Here is a 17,166-nt window from a genome sequence, read left to right on the forward strand (position 1 = left end):
GCCCTTGGGAGGCTCCCTTTGGTGCCACCTGCTGGTCACGCCTCACCTGGCGGGCCTGCGCGCACCGCACCTGTCCTTTGTGTTGCCTCGAAGGGGGATGTCGGGTGGGGAGGGGAATCCTGCCTGGGGCGGTAGGAGCTGGAGCGCCTCCCTGGGCTTTAGTACCGGTTCTTTGAGAGCACGCAGGGTACCCCCTCCCCACCCTCCCCCACGAATAGTGAGGAGCGTTTATTTAGGAGAACAGTCCCTGTGCCATCAATCTGGGCACACAAATGGGGACTGCAAGGTGAACCATCCCTTCAGCCCTGTAGCGCTGTAGTTGCCAGGCCTGCCCAGTCTCTGCTGAGGAAGCACAAAGATCCTGGGGTGGAGGGAAGCTTGGGTTTACTGGCTGTGTGCCTAGAGGGGGCAGATCAGCCTCTGATCTCTTGGTCTGTGAAATGGTCCAGCAGTCCCCCTACTGAGCAGGGTTGCAGCTTTTTTGAGGGTCTTGACTCCTTTTCCCCCCACTGGGGCCTGACCCCATGAGCCCTGTCCCTTTCCAGTTGAGCTGCACTTGTGTGGCTCTTGGCTCCACTCGGGTCTGAGCTTGTTGAGGCCAGGGGCTGGCTGTTTGGCCCACAGCACTTGGTGCTGGCTCAGAGTTCTGGAACAGCCAGGTGAGTCAGCCCCTTCACCTCCACTTCCTCCCAACTCTCCTCCAACTTCCCCTGAGGGCGGTAATTAATTTAAAGCTCTCCAGCTGGAACCCGGCAGGTGTTGTTATGTTAGCACTGTTATTGCCGAGGGCCTCTGGGGGTGTCTGCAGGCAAGGTCATGATGGGGACATTCCTTCCCATCCTAGCCACCAGCTCCCACGGCGGTCTCCACCTCTGAAACCTCAACTGCTGCTTCTTCACCCTCACCTTCCAACAACCTTCCTCCAAGTCAAGGCTTCGGTGACCTTGACCTTGTCCCTGTAATTCACTCACTCAAAACCTCCCTTAACTCCCTCGCCTCTCTCCTCCCGCCCTGACTGGCTGGGTGTTGCGGGAGGAGGAACATGCCACATGCTGACTGATCTGATTTTAAACTCGTGGCAACAAATTTCAAGGAGGCCTAATGCCCTCTGACTATACTTCTTGAGCTTGCGCTAGATCCCCTTCAGGACAACTCTTCCCACACCCTCTCCTCTCAACCTTCCACACCTTGCCCGCGTTCTCTCACCTCTGAGAAAACAGAAGTAAATTGGGCAGGAAGGCCTGCCCCACCCCAGCAAATCTAACGAACTACAGGCATCCATTCTCTCTGTCCCCCCTCCTATTCCCAAGGAGCCTCGCTCCTCCTCCCCTGGGCTCTAGGTCCCCCCCATCTCAAGTCCTGCATCCACTCCTGCATCCATCACCTTTCTCTGCCGCCCCAATTCCTCCTCCCCTGGGTCATTGTCACCAGCACACTAACATGCTCCACTCTCTCCCTTATAGAACCAACAGGTGAACTCTCCCTCGGCCGCACATTCCCTCCAGCTGCCACCCCTCCTTTATTTTTCCTTCACAGCCAAATTCCTTAGCTCCAGTCCTCACCTCTCATTACCTCCTCAAGCCACTCCAATTAGCTTTTGTCTCCACCCCATGCTTCACGGAAACTGCAGCATCGCCAATGGTGTCCCCGTTGCTGACCCAGTAGTTAGGTTCTCCTTGTTCAGCCTCTGCCATCGCGCAACAGCGTCCACCCCTTTCACACCGGGTTCCCGTGACACCACCCTCTCCACTTTTCTTTCCACCCCACTGGCCACTCCTCAGTATCCTTGCCAGCTCCATGTCCTCTGCTCAGTCTAAATTGTGAGTCACCCTGGACCCTGATCCCTTACTCAGCGACATTCTTGGCCAGTCTCCCGGCTTTAGATCACCTCTATGCCACCGACTTCAAAACCCATTTCTCCATCTCAGACCTCACCCCTGAGGTCTGGGCTCATTTCCATTGATGACTCAGAGTCTCCATAGGAATCTCTAATGGCTATCAGGCGTGGCCATATGACTTGCTCTGACCAATGAAATTCAGGGGAAGTCCCATCACCATCCTCTCATCTCCCTTTTCCCTGGTGACCAGCAATATTCCATGTAGGGGCTGCTCTATCAGCCTGGGTCCCAGAGAGAAGAGTGGCATGAAGCAGAAACAGCTCACCCACAGGAAACATGCAGCAGGAGCAAGAAGAAAATATCTGCTGTATTACATCCCTGAGATTTGGGGGTGGGGCTATCACCGCAGCACAGTCTAGCTCATCCTGACTACGTGCAGCTCACAAAGTTGTGAGATACTAAAAGGTAGGAGAGGGGGCTGCTCTTTGAACTGTATGCATGAAGAGGGGGTCAGCACAGGCTGTATGGTCAGGGAGACAAGATCTGCCTCCCTGACAGGAAAGCAGGCCCTGATAGAAATACAGTGGATTCCAGCTCGCACTGGAGCAGATTCTGTCAGTCCCTGGGTACCAAACTTATCCTTGAAGGTCCCTTAAACTGCCCATAAAATACGGAACAGTGTGATTTCTGATGAAGTTCAACACAGCCTGATTTTCTCCAGCAGTGGAGCAAATGTCTTTCCTTGGTTGAATACCAGATAAAGGAACGGCTTTGTTTAAGGGCTCTTGTTAAAGAAAAATCTGTCTTTAAAGAGCAAAAAGCACACTCAGCATGGTAGGATGGTATTTACCAAATCTATTTTCTCTCCTTCCTAGGCACAAACTCATCTCTACTTCCCAACCTCCCTTGTACACAGATGTGGCCTGTAACGAAGTTGCAGCGCAGGCAATGCCAGCGAAGTATATGTGCCCATTGTCTGCCTTTCCAAACAAAGCGGTGCGCACCCTCCAGGGGCATCACCCCTGCCTGCCCACGCCGGCAAGATGGGAGGGGCCCGAGGGCCCAAATCTTGTGTCAGGAGAGCTACTTCACAATCAGGAGCACGGATTAGGGCTTAACATGTTAAAAATAAAGTTCTATCATCTTTGAGGCACCATACATCTTGAGGTTTGATACAGCAGGTAGGGCCCCTTTAACTAATCACAGTATGAGAGCCAGGAGACTCAAGACCACCTGAGGGAGCAGCAGATTCAAGGTGCCCTTCCCGTGACCTCTCTGAGGCAGAGCCCCTTGAGGGAAGTGAGCCAAATGGAATGCATTGCATGGAGGTTCTTCATTTAGCCTGAAAGCATAGCGTTGAATTCCAGAAAGTGATTGCTGCACATATCTTAATCCATCCCGGGGGGGGGGGGGTAGTATGTGCCTATTCTCTGGGGGGCTTACCAGACTGGGTGGCTTAAAAGCAACAAAAATGTATTTCTCCCAGTTATGGAGGCTGCAAGTCCAAGATCAAGGCACCAGCATGGTCAAGTTCTGGTGAGGTCCCTCTTCTTTTTCATAGCCAGCACCTTCTGGCTGTGTCCTCACATGGTAAGAGAGCTTGCAGGCCTCTTTTAGAAGGGGCAATAACCCCATTCATGAGGACTGATGACCTAATCACCTCCCAAAGGCCCCACCTCTAAATACCATCACATTGGGCATTAGGTTTCAACGTATGAATTTTGCAAGCACACAAACATTCAGAACATAGCAATATGTGATGACTCCACTACATCCCCCTGACCAAATATAGTGACTCCAATTCGGCCCAGACTTTCCCTGCCCCCTCCTCCAGGAGGTCCCAGGGCCACCTGATCCTAGGCTGTAAAATCAGGCTTGTCCTCTGCAGGTTCCCCCTGGGATGTCTGACCACTGGACATGGAACCGTCTTCAGTGCTGGCTCCTCAGGCCTCGGCACATGCTGTACTTGAGTGGAAGATGCTCACACCCCGGCCCAACTCTCCCTTTTCTTTTTCTGGTTGAGTAGCTGAATTTACAGTTAGACTCCAGACATCACTGTAATTGGTTAGGGCCCAAGAGCCAGGAGCCCTTCAGGGACAGAGGGCTCGAGTGCTCAGAAGCCTCATTGGCTGGAGTCGACTCAGGAAGGATGGTCGTCTCACACCTTGACTGGGAACAGGCTGGGTAAGGGGACACCTGCAGAGCTGGAGTGATTCAAACTGTGAACCACCATCTTCCTCAAGTATGTGTCCCTGCCACCATCCTATGTGTCCAAGAGTCCGGGTGACTTACTGCAGTACTGTTCACGGTGGCAGAACCGGATTAAACAAATAATGGAACCCACCGCCGCCAGTAAGACCACGTACGTGGACTGCTGTGTGGTAAATGCTAAGGCTCTGGAGTCAAGCTCACCAGGTTGGCCTCCTTTTTAGAACCCCTTTCCTTTTTGGAAAATGGGCAAAGCTTGTTGCATTTGTCTAGTATACAGTGCAGTGTAGGCGTCAGGTGAAATGGGGCAATACAAGCAAAAAGCACTTGGCACAGCAGTAGCTTGTTAGCAGAACAGCATATACAAAATACTTTAAAATATGGAAAGATAGATGTGTAAGCATGAAGAATTTAGACACATAAGCAATGAGTAGCAGTGGTCGCTTCTGGGGAGAAGTGAGAGCTTAAGGTGGTAGTGGACTTCATCCTTTTTTAAAAAAAAAAAGTTTTTATTGATTTTTGGAGAGGGAGGGAGAGAAAGAGAAACATCGATGTGAGAGTGAACCATCAATAGGCTGCTTCCTGCACGCCCCCTACCAGGGACCAAGCCCGCAACTCGGGCATGTGGCCTGACCGGGAATCGAACCAGCAACCTTTTGGTGCACAGGACGCCCAACCAACTGAGCCACACCAGCCAGGGCCCATCCTTGTATAGTGTGCAACTGCATTTTCTTACCCTGTGAATATTTTGCCTATTATTTTGAAAGATTCCTTCAATGGCTCCATGTGGCCCTCAGGATAGTCCAAATGCCCTACTGGGCTCCTCAGGCTGCCTGATGGCTCCCCCAATTTCTCACCAGTTCTCCACTCCCCCAACCCCCAGCACGTACCAGCAACATGATTATATCAGGTTCCACTTTGGAAACTTGCTCTCTGGCCTCCGTCCTCAGCTGAAAACCAGCCTTCTCCTCTGCATTAACTCTTCTGGCCCCAACCTCTACCAGCTTCCTAAGATGCCACACCCTTCACTGGCACCTAAGCAAAGCAGTACAGCAATATCTGCTCCAATCCCCCAACAAACACCTCCCTAACTGCTGGACTCCTGCACGCCCCCTATCGGACTGTAACCTCCACAGTCCGAGGGCTTAGCACAGGGTTGAGGCTTAACACACACCTGCTGGATTTCAGCTCTCTTGGACATGCAGGCCTCCTGGCTAAGCTATTATAAAATGGATAACAGCTGCAAACAACCCCCAGCACAGGGTCTGGCATATGGTAGGCTCAATATAGTTTTAAAAAGGAAAGCAATTGCCAGACAGCAGAGAATGCTCAAATGATAGGGGTAACTGTTAGGGGCAGATGCCCAGAACAATGTCTACCATCCAGTAGGGACCCAAAAACTGTTTAAGGAGCACAGTGATCTTCAACCCTAGGAAGAATCAATCACCTGGAGTTTATTAAAAGTGCAGACTTCTGGGGCCATCCCTAGAGATTCCAACTCTGGTGCCACGTCCTAGAAGCTGAATTTTTAAAAAATACCCCATAGGTGGTCTAAGGACTGCGCTGAGAAACCAACTTAACTACTTGTGAATATTTATTAAGCAACTGCGATAGGCCAGGTTAAGGTTAATCTTCACTGTAGGAATAGAGAAGAAACAAGAAAAGTCAGCGCTTCCTCTGGCCAGGGGCAGAGTTCCGATCCCCTGCCTTTTGAGAAACTGGCCCTTCCCCCATCTCCCTCACGCAAGTGTCCCTAAAGTCTTGGGCCAAGCCGGACCCCAGGGCTAAGCCAGCTCTCAGATAAGCCTCTTAGCGTCCCAGAAGCACTGGGGCTCCTGAGCATCCGTCCTGATCTGGAGTCCAGGGGTGGGACTGGCCTTCAGGATTTCATGACATCACTGAACATGAAATCACTTCAGGAGAACATGACATCACTGAAGAGGCTGACCCCTTCCAGCAGGCTGGACTACATATTAGGAAGACATGAGCCTGGACCTCCTAGGAGGGAGAGGGGAGCCGCGTGGCACAGTGAGCCTCCCAGGGCAGGTGGGCAGCCAGAGGCTGGAACTCCAGGGTCACTTCTTCTTGGCACGGTCTGCCGCATCCAGGGCAGCCATGTTGCGGGCAGCTGTGATCAGGTGGATGACACTGATGAGGGACTTGAGCAAGGCGATGGGGGCGGTGATCCACAGTCCCATTCGGAAAAGACCCACAGAGCCAACTGTGGGAAGGGAAGCAAAGGCAATACTGAGAAAATGGGATGGAGGTGAGGGAGGGGGCCCAGAAGTCTTTGGCCTTCATCTCCCTGGGCGGGCCAGAACCACCCCACCCTCTAGCCCAGCCCCTCATTTCCTACCTAAAGGTCCCTCGGAGAAACTGAACAGGTAGAGGAGGCAGTAGAAGAGCTCATTTCCGGCACACAGGGTAAACAGGGCAGGCTGCACAAACAGCAGAAAGGCTGCTTAAACAAGACCGTGGGCCAGTGTGCACAACCCTCCCCCAGCACACACAGGGACAAGGGGCCAAAACTCTGAGGATGGGGAGCTGGAACTGTACTGGGGAAGTAGGGGTGCAGCTGGGGGGAGGAGTAAAGAGCAACCTCAGCATATTACTCCTTTCTTTAAAAACCACCTACTGCGTGGAGCAATTCACATAGGCCCTCCCCACTAATCCCACCCTCCCCCATTCCTCAGCTTACGGGGCTCTCTTCCCCTGGGTTGGTTATCCCTCCTTTGTGCTCATAAGCTCGCCTCTCCTAACCTGGGACCTCGCCTCTCCTAACCTGGGACCGGGGCCAGCCCAGGGTTTGCCTAAACTGAGTAGGTAAGGGAGTGGTAGGAAATGCTCACCCTGGAGGTATAGTAGATGCGAAGCACTGGATTTCCAGACAGGTCGATCATCTTGTGACTTTCACTGCCTCGGACCACAGAACTTTGGGAGAAAGTAGAGGAATCCATGAGCGTTCATTACCACTGCCACCCATCTATTCCTCAGAGCGACCATTACAAGGAAGGTACTGGGATTGCCTCTGTTGTACAGAGGAGGACCAGGAGCCCAGCTGAGGACCACTGTCTTGCCCAAAGCCACACAACTACCTAGTTGGGGGCAGAGTCAGGATTCAAATGCCACATTCAAAAGCCCCCAAACCCCTTCCTAAGAGCTGTTAGCTATTTGGAATCTTCAAATATCCAATCAGAAGCGTTTTAGGGATTGCTTAATCCAACTGCAAACGGGACTGAAGCTGACCCAGAGAGACTTTGCCCTTCAACAAAGCAAGCCGAAAAGGAACCTCTCAAGAAGCCTGAAGCCAATCCTGACACCCTCCCAGAAAGTCTCCCTCCTCCCCACTGCAGTGCCTTCTTCAGCTGATCAACAACCCCAGAGTCACAGACCTGTGGAGGTGCAGCCAGTGGCTGGCCACATCCAAGCTCATGCTGAGCTGGAAGAGAAGGGTGGCGCGAGGGTACAGCAGGGCCAGGTTGACCAGCAGACACATGGTGGAGCAGCGGTCCGTCAGCATGTCCAGCATGGCCCCAAACCGGGTCCCTGAAAAACAGGGGCTATTAGTTGGAAAGGGACTGTTAGGGGGCAGCAGATCTACAACAGGGGCCATATTTGGTGATCATTCTGATGCAAAGCCTAAAAGAAGAAAAAATGTCCACCATCCACTGCCCGGGGAGGAAAACAGGCTGCTCTTCATGGGGTATGAGGTCAATGGGCAAGGGTCACCATGACATGAAACGAGAGAGTGGAAGAGGGAGTGAGAAAGCTAGTTTACAAGTAACTCATCAGTCCCAGAACCAAGGGTCCAGGTCTCAAGACAAGGAGACTTGAAGTCCTAGGGGAAGTCGTGGAGGTGGGCCTGGAGGGCAGGTTTGGCCCTCCAGGGGCCAACTCCCTTCCCTCTCCAACCTCCCTCTAAACGGGCCTCCTGGAATCAGGACTGCTGTGCCTGGCACACAGTACATACCCAGTAACCACCACCTGAAGGGACATTAATTCAGAGACCTCCAGCACTGCCACCTGCAGCCTTGCTATTACAGCCCTGCACTATCAGTGGGTTCTTCTCAACAGCCAACCTAAATCCCTTCTGCTACAAAACCAGGCCATCAGTTCTGCCTTATGGAGATGGGAATGATGGAGTCCTCTGATTCCAGAGCACCCGCCCACCCCTAGGTCCTGAGGAGACAGGAAAAGGGGGCAGTGGGTTGTTGTGCCTCAAGGTCGGCTGGGAGTTGTCACCTTGATTGAGGATTCGAGCAGCGTATCCATCGAAAGCGTCCAGAAGCCCGCTGAGCAGGTAGAAGGAGGAGGCCGTGAGGGGGCAGCAGGGCATGAAGTAGAAAGAAATGATGGCGAAGACAATCCGGGCATAACCTTGGGATGGCACAGGGAAGACAGACAGGGCGGGATCAGGATGGCTGCCCAGGGCCCCGCTCCCTGCCGTCCGCCCGGAGCCGCGGGCAGCACTCACCGATTAGGTTAGGCACAAACAGGAAGATATTTTCGCTGGGCATCACGGCGGCCCCCTGGCCGCCCGGGGCCCGATCCGGAGGTGCCAGCTCTGTCTCGGCCCCGCTGCGCGGCCTCACCCTCCGGCCTGGCGCACCGGCCGCGCCCACAGCGAGCGAGACCCCGCCGCCCCCGCCGGGCCCCAGGTGTTGAAGCTCGCTGCGGGCGGGCGCATGGGCCGCCCCAGATGTGCGCGGGGCGCTGGGGGCGCGCACACCCCGCCCTGCCTATGGGCGGACCCTCCCCTCCGCCCGCCCCGCGGGCGCTGCAGCCTCCAGCAGCGGTCCCTCCTGCTCCAGTTGTGTTCAGCTTCCGAGAACCTACTCTTCTGCACTCGTACTTCCGAAATTGGAGAAAGGAAAGAGAGGCTTTAAAAAATGGCTGCGGCCCCTTTAAGACCCGCCCGCTTCCTTTTCCTTTTCGTCCCTCCGCCCCTTTCCATCGGCTCGTACCAAAGTACAGAGGGAGAAGAGGGGGCAGGGAAGCGTGGGCGCGGAACGGAGGAAGGAACGGCACGGGAGAGGCCCAGAGAGCGGCAGGCCTGGGTAGGTATCGCCACTCTGCTTCCTGAGGAGGGTGTGGCTCCCCGGAGACAAAGATAAGGAGGAAAAACTCCGCCCTCCTGAGTCTCCGCGTCCCCACGAGGCCAGGTCACGTAGTACAGTCCGCATGGTTTTCTTCCCCGCCCCGCGCCGCGGCCGCCCCGCTCTCGCTGGCCTCGGGCTAGAGAGGCTGGGCCGGCCCGGGCGAGGCCGCTGCTCGCGTGCCCCTAGTGGTGGGAGAGTTAGGTCCCGGGCTCCACCCTAAGCGGCGTTCCCTTCCCGAGCCTCCCCAGCCTCCGGCGCCGGGGTCACGGACCCCAAGCGGGGACCTGGAGGTGGGTGGGGGAGAAACTGGAGGAGCGAGTGCTACAGGGTGGGAAAGCGCGCCCCCCCCTCCCCAGTCCCGGCCTTGGGTTCTAGAATCCCTAATCTCCTGGCAACGGGCTGCCGAACCGCCAAGGGTTTTATAGCGACGGGTAGCGGCGCGACCCCCCGTTCCCCCTCTTCCCTTCCTTCCTCCCCCACCTCACCTCCCCGTCGCCAGCGACCTATAATAGGGTCTCCTTAAACCTCCCCGCCTTCCCTGCTGCCGAGTAGCCCAGGATTTCAACCCATCTGCCAGGTCGGGGGCGGCCAGCCGGCCGCCTAACCTCGGGAGGGGCTTTGGGTGGGAAGGAAGGAGAAGCGGGGGCGAAGCGGGGGAGGGGATTGTTGTGGAACTTCTCACCCCGGGGAGATTTAAGGCAACGATTTTGTTACTTTCTTCAACCCGAGCCCCCAGCCCCCGCCACCCCCCAGGGGGAACTGAGTCGGGATGGATTGTCTGGAGGCCGCCTTTAAACCTGGGCGTGGGGAACGGTGCCGGAAGGGGTTCGGGAGGTGGGCTGGCTTCTCGGCCTCACGGAGGCTCCACCCGCCCCCAGGGGGATGGAATCCGCGCCCGCCCGGAATAAGGAGAAGCGGGGCAGCGGGCTGTCCCAGGCTGCGGCGTCCCTGAGTGGAGGTTTGGTGAGCATTGGAGGCGGCTGCTGGAGGGGCGAAGTGAAGCCAGAGCTCCTAGGCCGAGGGCCCCCCGCTAGGCTAGCCCACAGACCCCCGCGCTCGGCCCCAGGCCCACTCCCAGGGCCTCCTGGGCCAAACCTCAAGGCCCAGCCCTTCACCAGCAGACTCCTTAGGCCGCACCCCAGCCTGGGAGCCGCCAGGCCCGTGGTCCCACGTGGGGACTCCCAGGCTGAGCCCTTCCGACTTTCCCTTTATCAGAAGGCTTCATTGTCCCGCTCTGAGGAATTCCTGACCCGGGTCAGCACAGAACTCACCGATGAGGCCTTGTTTACTGCTGGCTACCACATGAACCCCGAGCCCACCAAAGAAAAACAGACACAAGACCAAGGGACTCAGATATTCAAACACGGTGATCCCCCCACGTCAGGACCGCTGTGTCCAGGGACTCTTTCCAATAACTCTAGTTCCAGTTCCTGACTCCCTCCCAACCATAGCTGACTTCTCCAGGAGTCTGTGCCCATGTCACAGCCAGACTACCCCCGACCCACTAACCCAGCACCCACTCCTCACTGCTAGCTAAGGACCACCTCAGCCCCTTCCTCCCCAGCCACATATCTTCCTGGCTATGTAATTGGGGGGTAGTAATTTCTCTGCCTGGGGCCTCCACTTCCAGAGTTCTTCACCAAGACCCAAGGCACGGACACTAGGTAAGTGAGGCTTCAGGGGAGATGCCCTTTGTCCTGGGAGAAAGATGAGCCTGTAGAGGGAGAGAGTGAGGGTTTGACAACATCCCAGCAGGGTAGGGGGATTTTAAACCATTCAGCCCTATTCTATTCTGCTCTGACCCTCAAATTCAGAGTTCTCATCCCTCTCCTTTCCCTTCCACCATCTTTAGCTCTGACAGAGACCAACTCTGCACCAACACACACCTTCTGCCATCCTCTCATGACAAGGTACGTACAGGGTCTCCGGATGACAAGGTCATTCAGTAGTAACCAAACATTCAGAGTCTGCATGATATGTCAGTCCCTGTTTTAGGAACTTGGGACACAGAAAGGAATGATACAGTCTTTGCTCTTGTATGGTTCAGAGTTTAGCGTGGGGCCAGTCAAGTGTACAGCCAATTACAACATAATTTGGGTGAGTGCCCATAACAGAAATGGAAACGGGAAGAAGAGCACTAATCCCAGCCTTAGTTGGGACATAAACAAAAGGAGTCATGGGGCTTCCTGGAGGAGATGTCACCTACAGAAAGAATTTTCTAGGAAAAAAATGGGTTAGTAGGAATATTGCAAGTGGCAGGCTTGTGTGAGCAAAGGCACAGAGGCGAGTCTCAGTAGATCAAGTGTGAGTATGTGTGTGTGTTCTTGATATTTTCCTAGCCAAGGAGTCATTGAAGAGTTTGGATCAGGGAATTTTATATCGGTCATTCTGGTGGTCAGTGGGAAGAGTGCACTGGAAAGGGGAGAGACCAGAGGTAGGGAGGCCAGTTAGAAATTATTCCAAGAGACTAAGCTGGAGATGATTAGATCCTGAATTGTCACAGTGATAGTAGAGATGAGAGCAGGGGCAGATATAAGAAATAAAGATCAGCTCTAGCTAGTCTGGCTCAGTTTCGGTCTGTGGACTGAAGGGTCCTGGGATTGATTCCAGCTGAGGGCTCGTACCTCGGTTGCAGGCTACACAGCAACCAATTGATGTGTCTCTCTCACATCAATGTTTCAGAAATCTCTCTATCCCTCTCCCTTTTTCTCTCTCTAAAATCATTAAAAATATATTTTAAAAAATAATAAAGGTCAACCCAAAGCAATCTTATATATTCAATGCAATCCCTATCAAAATACCTGTGGCGCCTGGCCGGCACGGCTCAGAGGTTGAGCTTTGACCTAGGATCCAGGAGATCGTGGTTTGATTCCCGGTCAGGGCACGTGCTGGGGATTCAGGCTTGAGCCCCAGCAGGGTGCGTGCAGGAGGCAGCCGGTCAATGACTCTCATCATTGATGTTTCTCTTTCTCTCTCCCTCTCCCTTCCTCTCTCTGAAATCAATAAAAATATATTTTTTAAAAAAATACCTATGGCATTTTTCATAGAACTAGAAAAAATTTTTTTAATCCTCACCCAAGGATATTTTTTTACATTGCTTTTCAGATAGAGTGAAAGGGAGGGAGGGAGAGGGAGAGGGGGCGAGAGAGAGAGAAACCTCAATGTGAGAGAGACATATCAGTCGGTTGCCTCCTGCATGCGTCCTGACCAGGGCCAGGGATCAAGCCTGCAACCGAGGTACGTGCCATGCCCTTAGCTAGAATCGAACCCAGGACCCTTCAGTCTGAGGGTTGATGCTCTAACTACTGAGCCAAACCAGCCAGGGCAATTCTAAAATTTATATGGAACCACAAAGGACCCCAAATAGCCACAGCAATCTTGAGAAAGAAAAACAGTTGAGCCCAGCTGGGCGTGGCTCAGCGGTTGAGCATCGACCTAGGATCCATGCATCGGGGTTCGATTCCTGGCCAGGGCACATGCCCAGGTCATGGGCTTGATCAATGACTCTCTCATCATTGATGTTTCTGTCTCTCTCTCCCCCTCTCCTTTCCTCTCTCTGAAATCAATAAAGATATGTTTAAAAAAAAAAAAAAGAAAAAAAAAGCAGTTGAAGGAATAATGCTACCTGATATCAAACTATACTACAAGGCCATGTTAATCAAAACAGCATGGTACTGGCATAAAACAGACAATATAGATCAATGAAACAGAATAGAGAGCCCCCAAATAAACCCACACCTATATGGTCAATTAATCTATGACAAAGGAAGCAAGAAATTACAGTGGAGTAAAGACAGTTCAATAAATGTTGTTGGGAAAACTGGACAGATACATGCAATAAAATGAAACTAGACCACTTTCTTACACAAAACACAAGAATAAATTCAAAATGGAATAAAGACTTAAATATTAAGACCTGAAACCATAAAATCTTCTAGGAGCAAACATAGGCAGCAAACTCTTTGGCATTGCTTTTAGTAATTTTTTTTGGATATATCTCCTTGGGCAAGGGAAACAAAAAATAAATAAATGGTATTACATCAAACTAAAAGTTTTTGCATGCCCAGCTGGGCGTTGCTCAGCAGTTGAGCATTGACCTAGGATCTAGGAGATTGCGGTCCGATTCCTGGTCAGGGCAGATGCCTGGGTTGCGAGCTCGATCCCCAGTTGGGGACCTGATCAGCAGGAGGCAGCTGATCAATGACTCTCATCATTGATCTTTCTCTCTCTCTCTCTCTCTCTGAAATCAATAAAGATATATTTAAAAAAAAAAAAAGTTTTTGCACAGCAAAGGAAACTGTCAACAAAACAAAAAGACAAGCCTACCTAATGGGAGAAGATATCTGCCGATGATATCTCTAGTAAGGGATTAATATCCAAAATTTATAAAGAATTCATACAACTTAACACCATTAAAAGCAAACAATCCAATTAAAAATTAGCAGAGGACCCGAACAGTGCATACAGATGGCCAATAGACATGAAAAGATGCTCAAAGTCACTAATCATCAGAGAAATGCAAATTGAGACTACAATAAGGTATTACCTCACACCTGTCAGAATGACTACCATCAGTAAATCAACAAACAAGCGTTGGCCAGGATGTGGAGAAAAGGGAACCCTTGTGCACTGTTGGGAATGCAGATTGTTGCAGTCACTATGGAAAACAGTATGGAGGTTCTTAAAAAAATTAAAAATAGAACTACCTTATGACCCAGCAAGTCCACTTCTGGGTATTTATACAGAGAAGTAAAAAACACTAATTTGAAAAGATACATGCACCCCAATGTTCGTTGCAGCATTATTTACAATAGCCAAGATATGGAAGCAACCCAGGTGCCCATCAATAGGTGACTGGATAAAGAAGATGTGGTGCATATATACAATGGAATATTGTTCAGCCATAAAAAAGAATGACATCTTACCATTTGCGACAACATGGATGGACCTACAGGGTATTATGCTAAGTGAAAGAAGTCAGACAAAGACAAATACCATATGACTTTGCTTATCTGTGAAACCTAAAGAACAAACAGGGATGCCAGATGGGAGGAGGGTTGGGGTGAGGTGAAAAAGGTGAAGGGATTAAGAAGTACAAATTGGTAGTTACAAAATAGTCATGAAGATGCAAATAAAGCACAACATAGGGAATATAGTCAATAATATTGTAATAACTATGTATGGTGCCAGGTGGGTACTAGACTTATCAGGGGGATCACTTTGTAAATTGTGTAACTGTCTACCCACTGTGCTGTACACCTGAAAGTAATATAATTTTGAATGGAAAAAGAAAAAAAAATAAAGACCAAGAAGATTAAGTTTGGTAATTGATTAGAAATGTTAGTGGGGGAAATTCATTAATCAGATGACTGCCATGTTTCTGATTTGGGTGGCCTAAGTCTGATGATGTCATGCTTCTCTTCAGAACTCTACAATAGTTTCCATTTCAGAGTAAAAGCCAAAGTCCTCCCTGGCTTACAAGGCCCTACATGATCTCACTCCTCCCCCACCCCATTGCCCCTCTGACCTCGTTGCCCAGAACTGCCCCCCTGGTTTACCCCACTCGCGGTCATGCCATCCTTCTCAGTCCTCCTGGAGCGTGGAAGTCATCCTCCCACCTTTGAACAGATTGAGTTTGAGGTGCCTGTAGAAACTCCAGGTGGAAATACCTTGTAGCCAGTTGAAAACATGGCTTCAAACTCATTGGAGCAGTCTGAGCCGGTGATAGAGATCTGACCCGGGAGGGAGGTGGCACGTGAAGGGTGTGCGATTGCCCGGGGCAGGGTGGGGGTGGTGTACAGAGCAAGAAAGAGAAGGAGCTGAGGATGGAGGCTTGGAGCACCTCTGCTTTTGAGACTGGCAGAGGCGGGGAGAGGGGCCCACGAAGAAGGCAGAAGAGGAACTGACAGTCGCCGAATGTTTATTGAGTGTCCATGTCTCATGTCCAGCAGGCCATGGGAATACTCATGTCTCTGACCCAGGCTGCTACTTCAAATGTTCATGACCAAGACCAGAGGCAAATACAGCTGACAGCAAGCCATTGTTCTTGTCCTCAAGGAACTTTCTAGTACCTTTGGGACATTTGATCTCTCCCGATTGGGCTTTGAAGCAGCTTGAAGTAGCAAAAAAGCCCGGGGCCTAAGTAGCCATTTGCTATTTATTAGATAGTTAGCCTTGCGCAAGTTGCTTCCCCCTCCCCCATGTGTCAGATGGGAACTTTAGACACAATGCCCCATGCGGGCCCCACCATCCCCTACCTCCCCTTCCCACATGGTACTTGAGGATTTCATCCTGAGCTAAATAACTCCCTCACCCACCTGCCAGCCCCGATGGTCCCGGGAGACTCCCTTATCAAGAAAGAACAAAGCGGCCTACAGATCCTCCAGTTCCCCCTTGAATTGTAGGGCATTGTAGGTGGGCAGATGTTGGGTGGGGGAATGAATAGTTTGGGGAGGGCGGGTAATGGGCAAATGGGTAAATGGTTAAATTCACTGGACGTTCAATAAGCTCTTGCTATGTGCCAGTACTGCTCTAGGAGCTGGAGTGTAGAAGGGAGCCGGATAGAGGGCCTGCCTTCAGGAAGTTGAAATGGGGGGTGAGGGATTAGATGGTAGAGAGATGGGCGAGCGGGTGGGTGGGTGAGGGCCAGATGGATGGGCAGAGTGGAAAGTTGGGTGGGGAGTGACGGGTAGGTGTGTGGGTGGACGGATGGAGGGAAGGAAGGAAGGAAGGAAGGAAGGAAGGAAGGAAGGAAGGAAGGAAGGAAGGAAGGAAGGAAGGAAGCAGAATGGTGAGTGGATGGATGGATGGGGAATGGCAGGTGGGGGACGGGCTGGATGGATAGATGAAGACGGAAGAATAAAAATGCATGAGCTGACGACCACCTGGCTGGCTTGGCTCAGTGGTTAGAGTGTCAGCCTGCGGACCGGAGGGCTACCAGTTCAATTCCGGTCAAGGGCACGCACCTTGGTTGCAGGCTTGATCGCCGCCCTGGCCAGAGGGTGTGTGCAGGAGGCAACCAGTCGATGTGTCTCTCTTATATCAATGTTCTCTGTCTCTCCCCTCCTTCCGTTCTTTAAAAATCAATGGAAAAGTATCCTCAGGTGAGGATTCACACACACACACAAAATACACGAGCCTTGGATCTAAAGAGTCAAAGCTGCCTTTTCTTTTCTAGGGAGCTCTGCCTAACAGCTTGACATCTGGAGGATGATCCCAACCTTTTGGTGCTGCCCTTGGCCTCTCATGCCCTCCCCCATTCCCCTCTAGAACGTGCCTCAAAGGTCCTCTTTCACAACTCATCAATCACTTCAGTTTGGGGGGGGACTCCTGGTCATGAGCAGCATCACCCCTGAAGCCTCCAAAACAATCTGGAACCATCACAGCTTTCCACTCTCGGCTGGCAAGGACACCACCAGAAATCCAAGGCCTTAATAAAGAGACGGAGATCCTTCCCTCCTCCCAACCCAGGCAGTGCTCCAGCGTGACTTCTCTGGCAGGAAATGTGGGAGGAGTGTCCTTTTTCCTTTGCCAGATGTGTGAGCATATTATTGGAATGGCATATTATTGGAGTGGTTTAAATTCAGGGCTTTGTCTGTCTCCTAGCCAAACTTTAGCACTTTAAGGTCCAGGCCTGTGGCATCTGAGGTCTACCCTTGCTTCTGGTGCCCCTCTGCCATCAAAATCAGTGCTGCAGTCCCCCCTCTGAGCTTTGGGGTCTCATGCCTATGGGGACATATCGCATCCATTACTAGCCAGAAGGCCGTTCAGTAGGCTTTGTGAAGTTTGCATTTACATCCCAGTCTGGCCACTATTGTAGCTTCCTGAGGAAGTCAGTTCACATGTCTGAGCCTGTTTCCTTAGCTGCAAATGGGAATAACTGTCTCACAGGGTCCTTGTGAGGGTTAAAAACAATGCATACAAAGTGCTTAGCACAATGCCTGGCACAGAATAAATGCCCCAAAACTTAGACTATTATCAAGATCAGTTTGCCTTGTGCTCTCCTAAAATTCAACCCCCTT

At 51.9% G+C, this 17,166-nt stretch overlaps 2 protein-coding genes across 3 annotated transcripts; one reads left to right on the plus strand and one right to left on the minus strand.

The window, feature by feature from the left end:
* Positions 1–5,622: 5,622 nt before the first annotated feature.
* Positions 5,623–8,947, minus strand: CDIPT (CDP-diacylglycerol--inositol 3-phosphatidyltransferase). Of its 2 annotated transcripts, none has more exons than XM_081133372.1 (6): positions 8,521–8,947; positions 8,289–8,423; positions 7,439–7,592; positions 6,896–6,977; positions 6,403–6,484; positions 5,623–6,267 (listed from the first exon to the last, which is right to left on the minus strand). In XM_081133372.1, exons 1-6 carry the CDS (start codon positions 8,561–8,563, stop codon positions 6,122–6,124), a joined length of 642 nt encoding a protein of 213 aa, XP_080989498.1. In that variant the 5' UTR covers positions 8,564–8,947; the 3' UTR covers positions 5,623–6,121. The 2 variants fall into 2 exon arrangements, with proteins under 2 accessions (XP_080989498.1, XP_080989499.1); XM_081133373.1 differs by having other exon boundaries at positions 6,403–6,504; positions 8,521–8,780.
* A 70-nt stretch (positions 8,948–9,017) lies between these two features.
* LOC308555301 (putative protein T-ENOL) lies at positions 9,018–17,126 on the plus strand. Its single transcript, XM_081133375.1, has 6 exons — positions 9,018–9,103; positions 10,024–10,108; positions 10,361–10,511; positions 10,776–10,809; positions 10,998–11,055; positions 16,323–17,126. The coding sequence occupies exons 2-6, from the start codon at positions 10,028–10,030 to the stop codon at positions 16,356–16,358; spliced, it is 360 nt and encodes a 119-aa protein (XP_080989501.1). The 5' UTR covers positions 9,018–9,103; positions 10,024–10,027; the 3' UTR covers positions 16,359–17,126.
* The last annotated feature ends 40 nt before the right edge of the window (positions 17,127–17,166 follow it).

This window comes from Miniopterus schreibersii (assembly GCF_964146895.1).
Source record: "Miniopterus schreibersii genome assembly, chromosome: 3".
NCBI classification, from domain to species: Eukaryota; Metazoa; Chordata; class Mammalia; order Chiroptera; family Miniopteridae; genus Miniopterus; species Miniopterus schreibersii.

What these genes read in the sequence shown, in the direction of transcription:
- CDIPT (XM_081133372.1), bottom strand. Translation starts at nt 8,563, where the DNA reads ATGCCCAGCGAAAATATCTTCCTGTTTGTGCCTAACCTAATCG. An exon ending in GTTTGTGCCTAACCTAATCG is followed by an intron (nt 8,424 to 8,520) that starts GTGAGTGCTGCC and finishes TGCCATCCCAAG; the next exon opens with GTTATGCCCGGATTGTCTTC. An exon ending in TGCTCGAATCCTCAATCAAG is followed by an intron (nt 7,593 to 8,288) that starts GTGACAACTCCC and finishes CCTGTTTTTCAG; the next exon opens with GGACCCGGTTTGGGGCCATG.
- LOC308555301 (XM_081133375.1), top strand. Translation starts at nt 10,028, where the DNA reads ATGGAATCCGCGCCCGCCCGGAATAAGGAGAAGCGGGGCAGCGGGCTG. An exon ending in GACTCAGATATTCAAACACG is followed by an intron (nt 10,512 to 10,775) that starts GTGATCCCCCCA and finishes CTCCACTTCCAG; the next exon opens with AGTTCTTCACCAAGACCCAA. An exon ending in ACCCAAGGCACGGACACTAG is followed by an intron (nt 10,810 to 10,997) that starts GTAAGTGAGGCT and finishes CACCATCTTTAG; the next exon opens with CTCTGACAGAGACCAACTCT.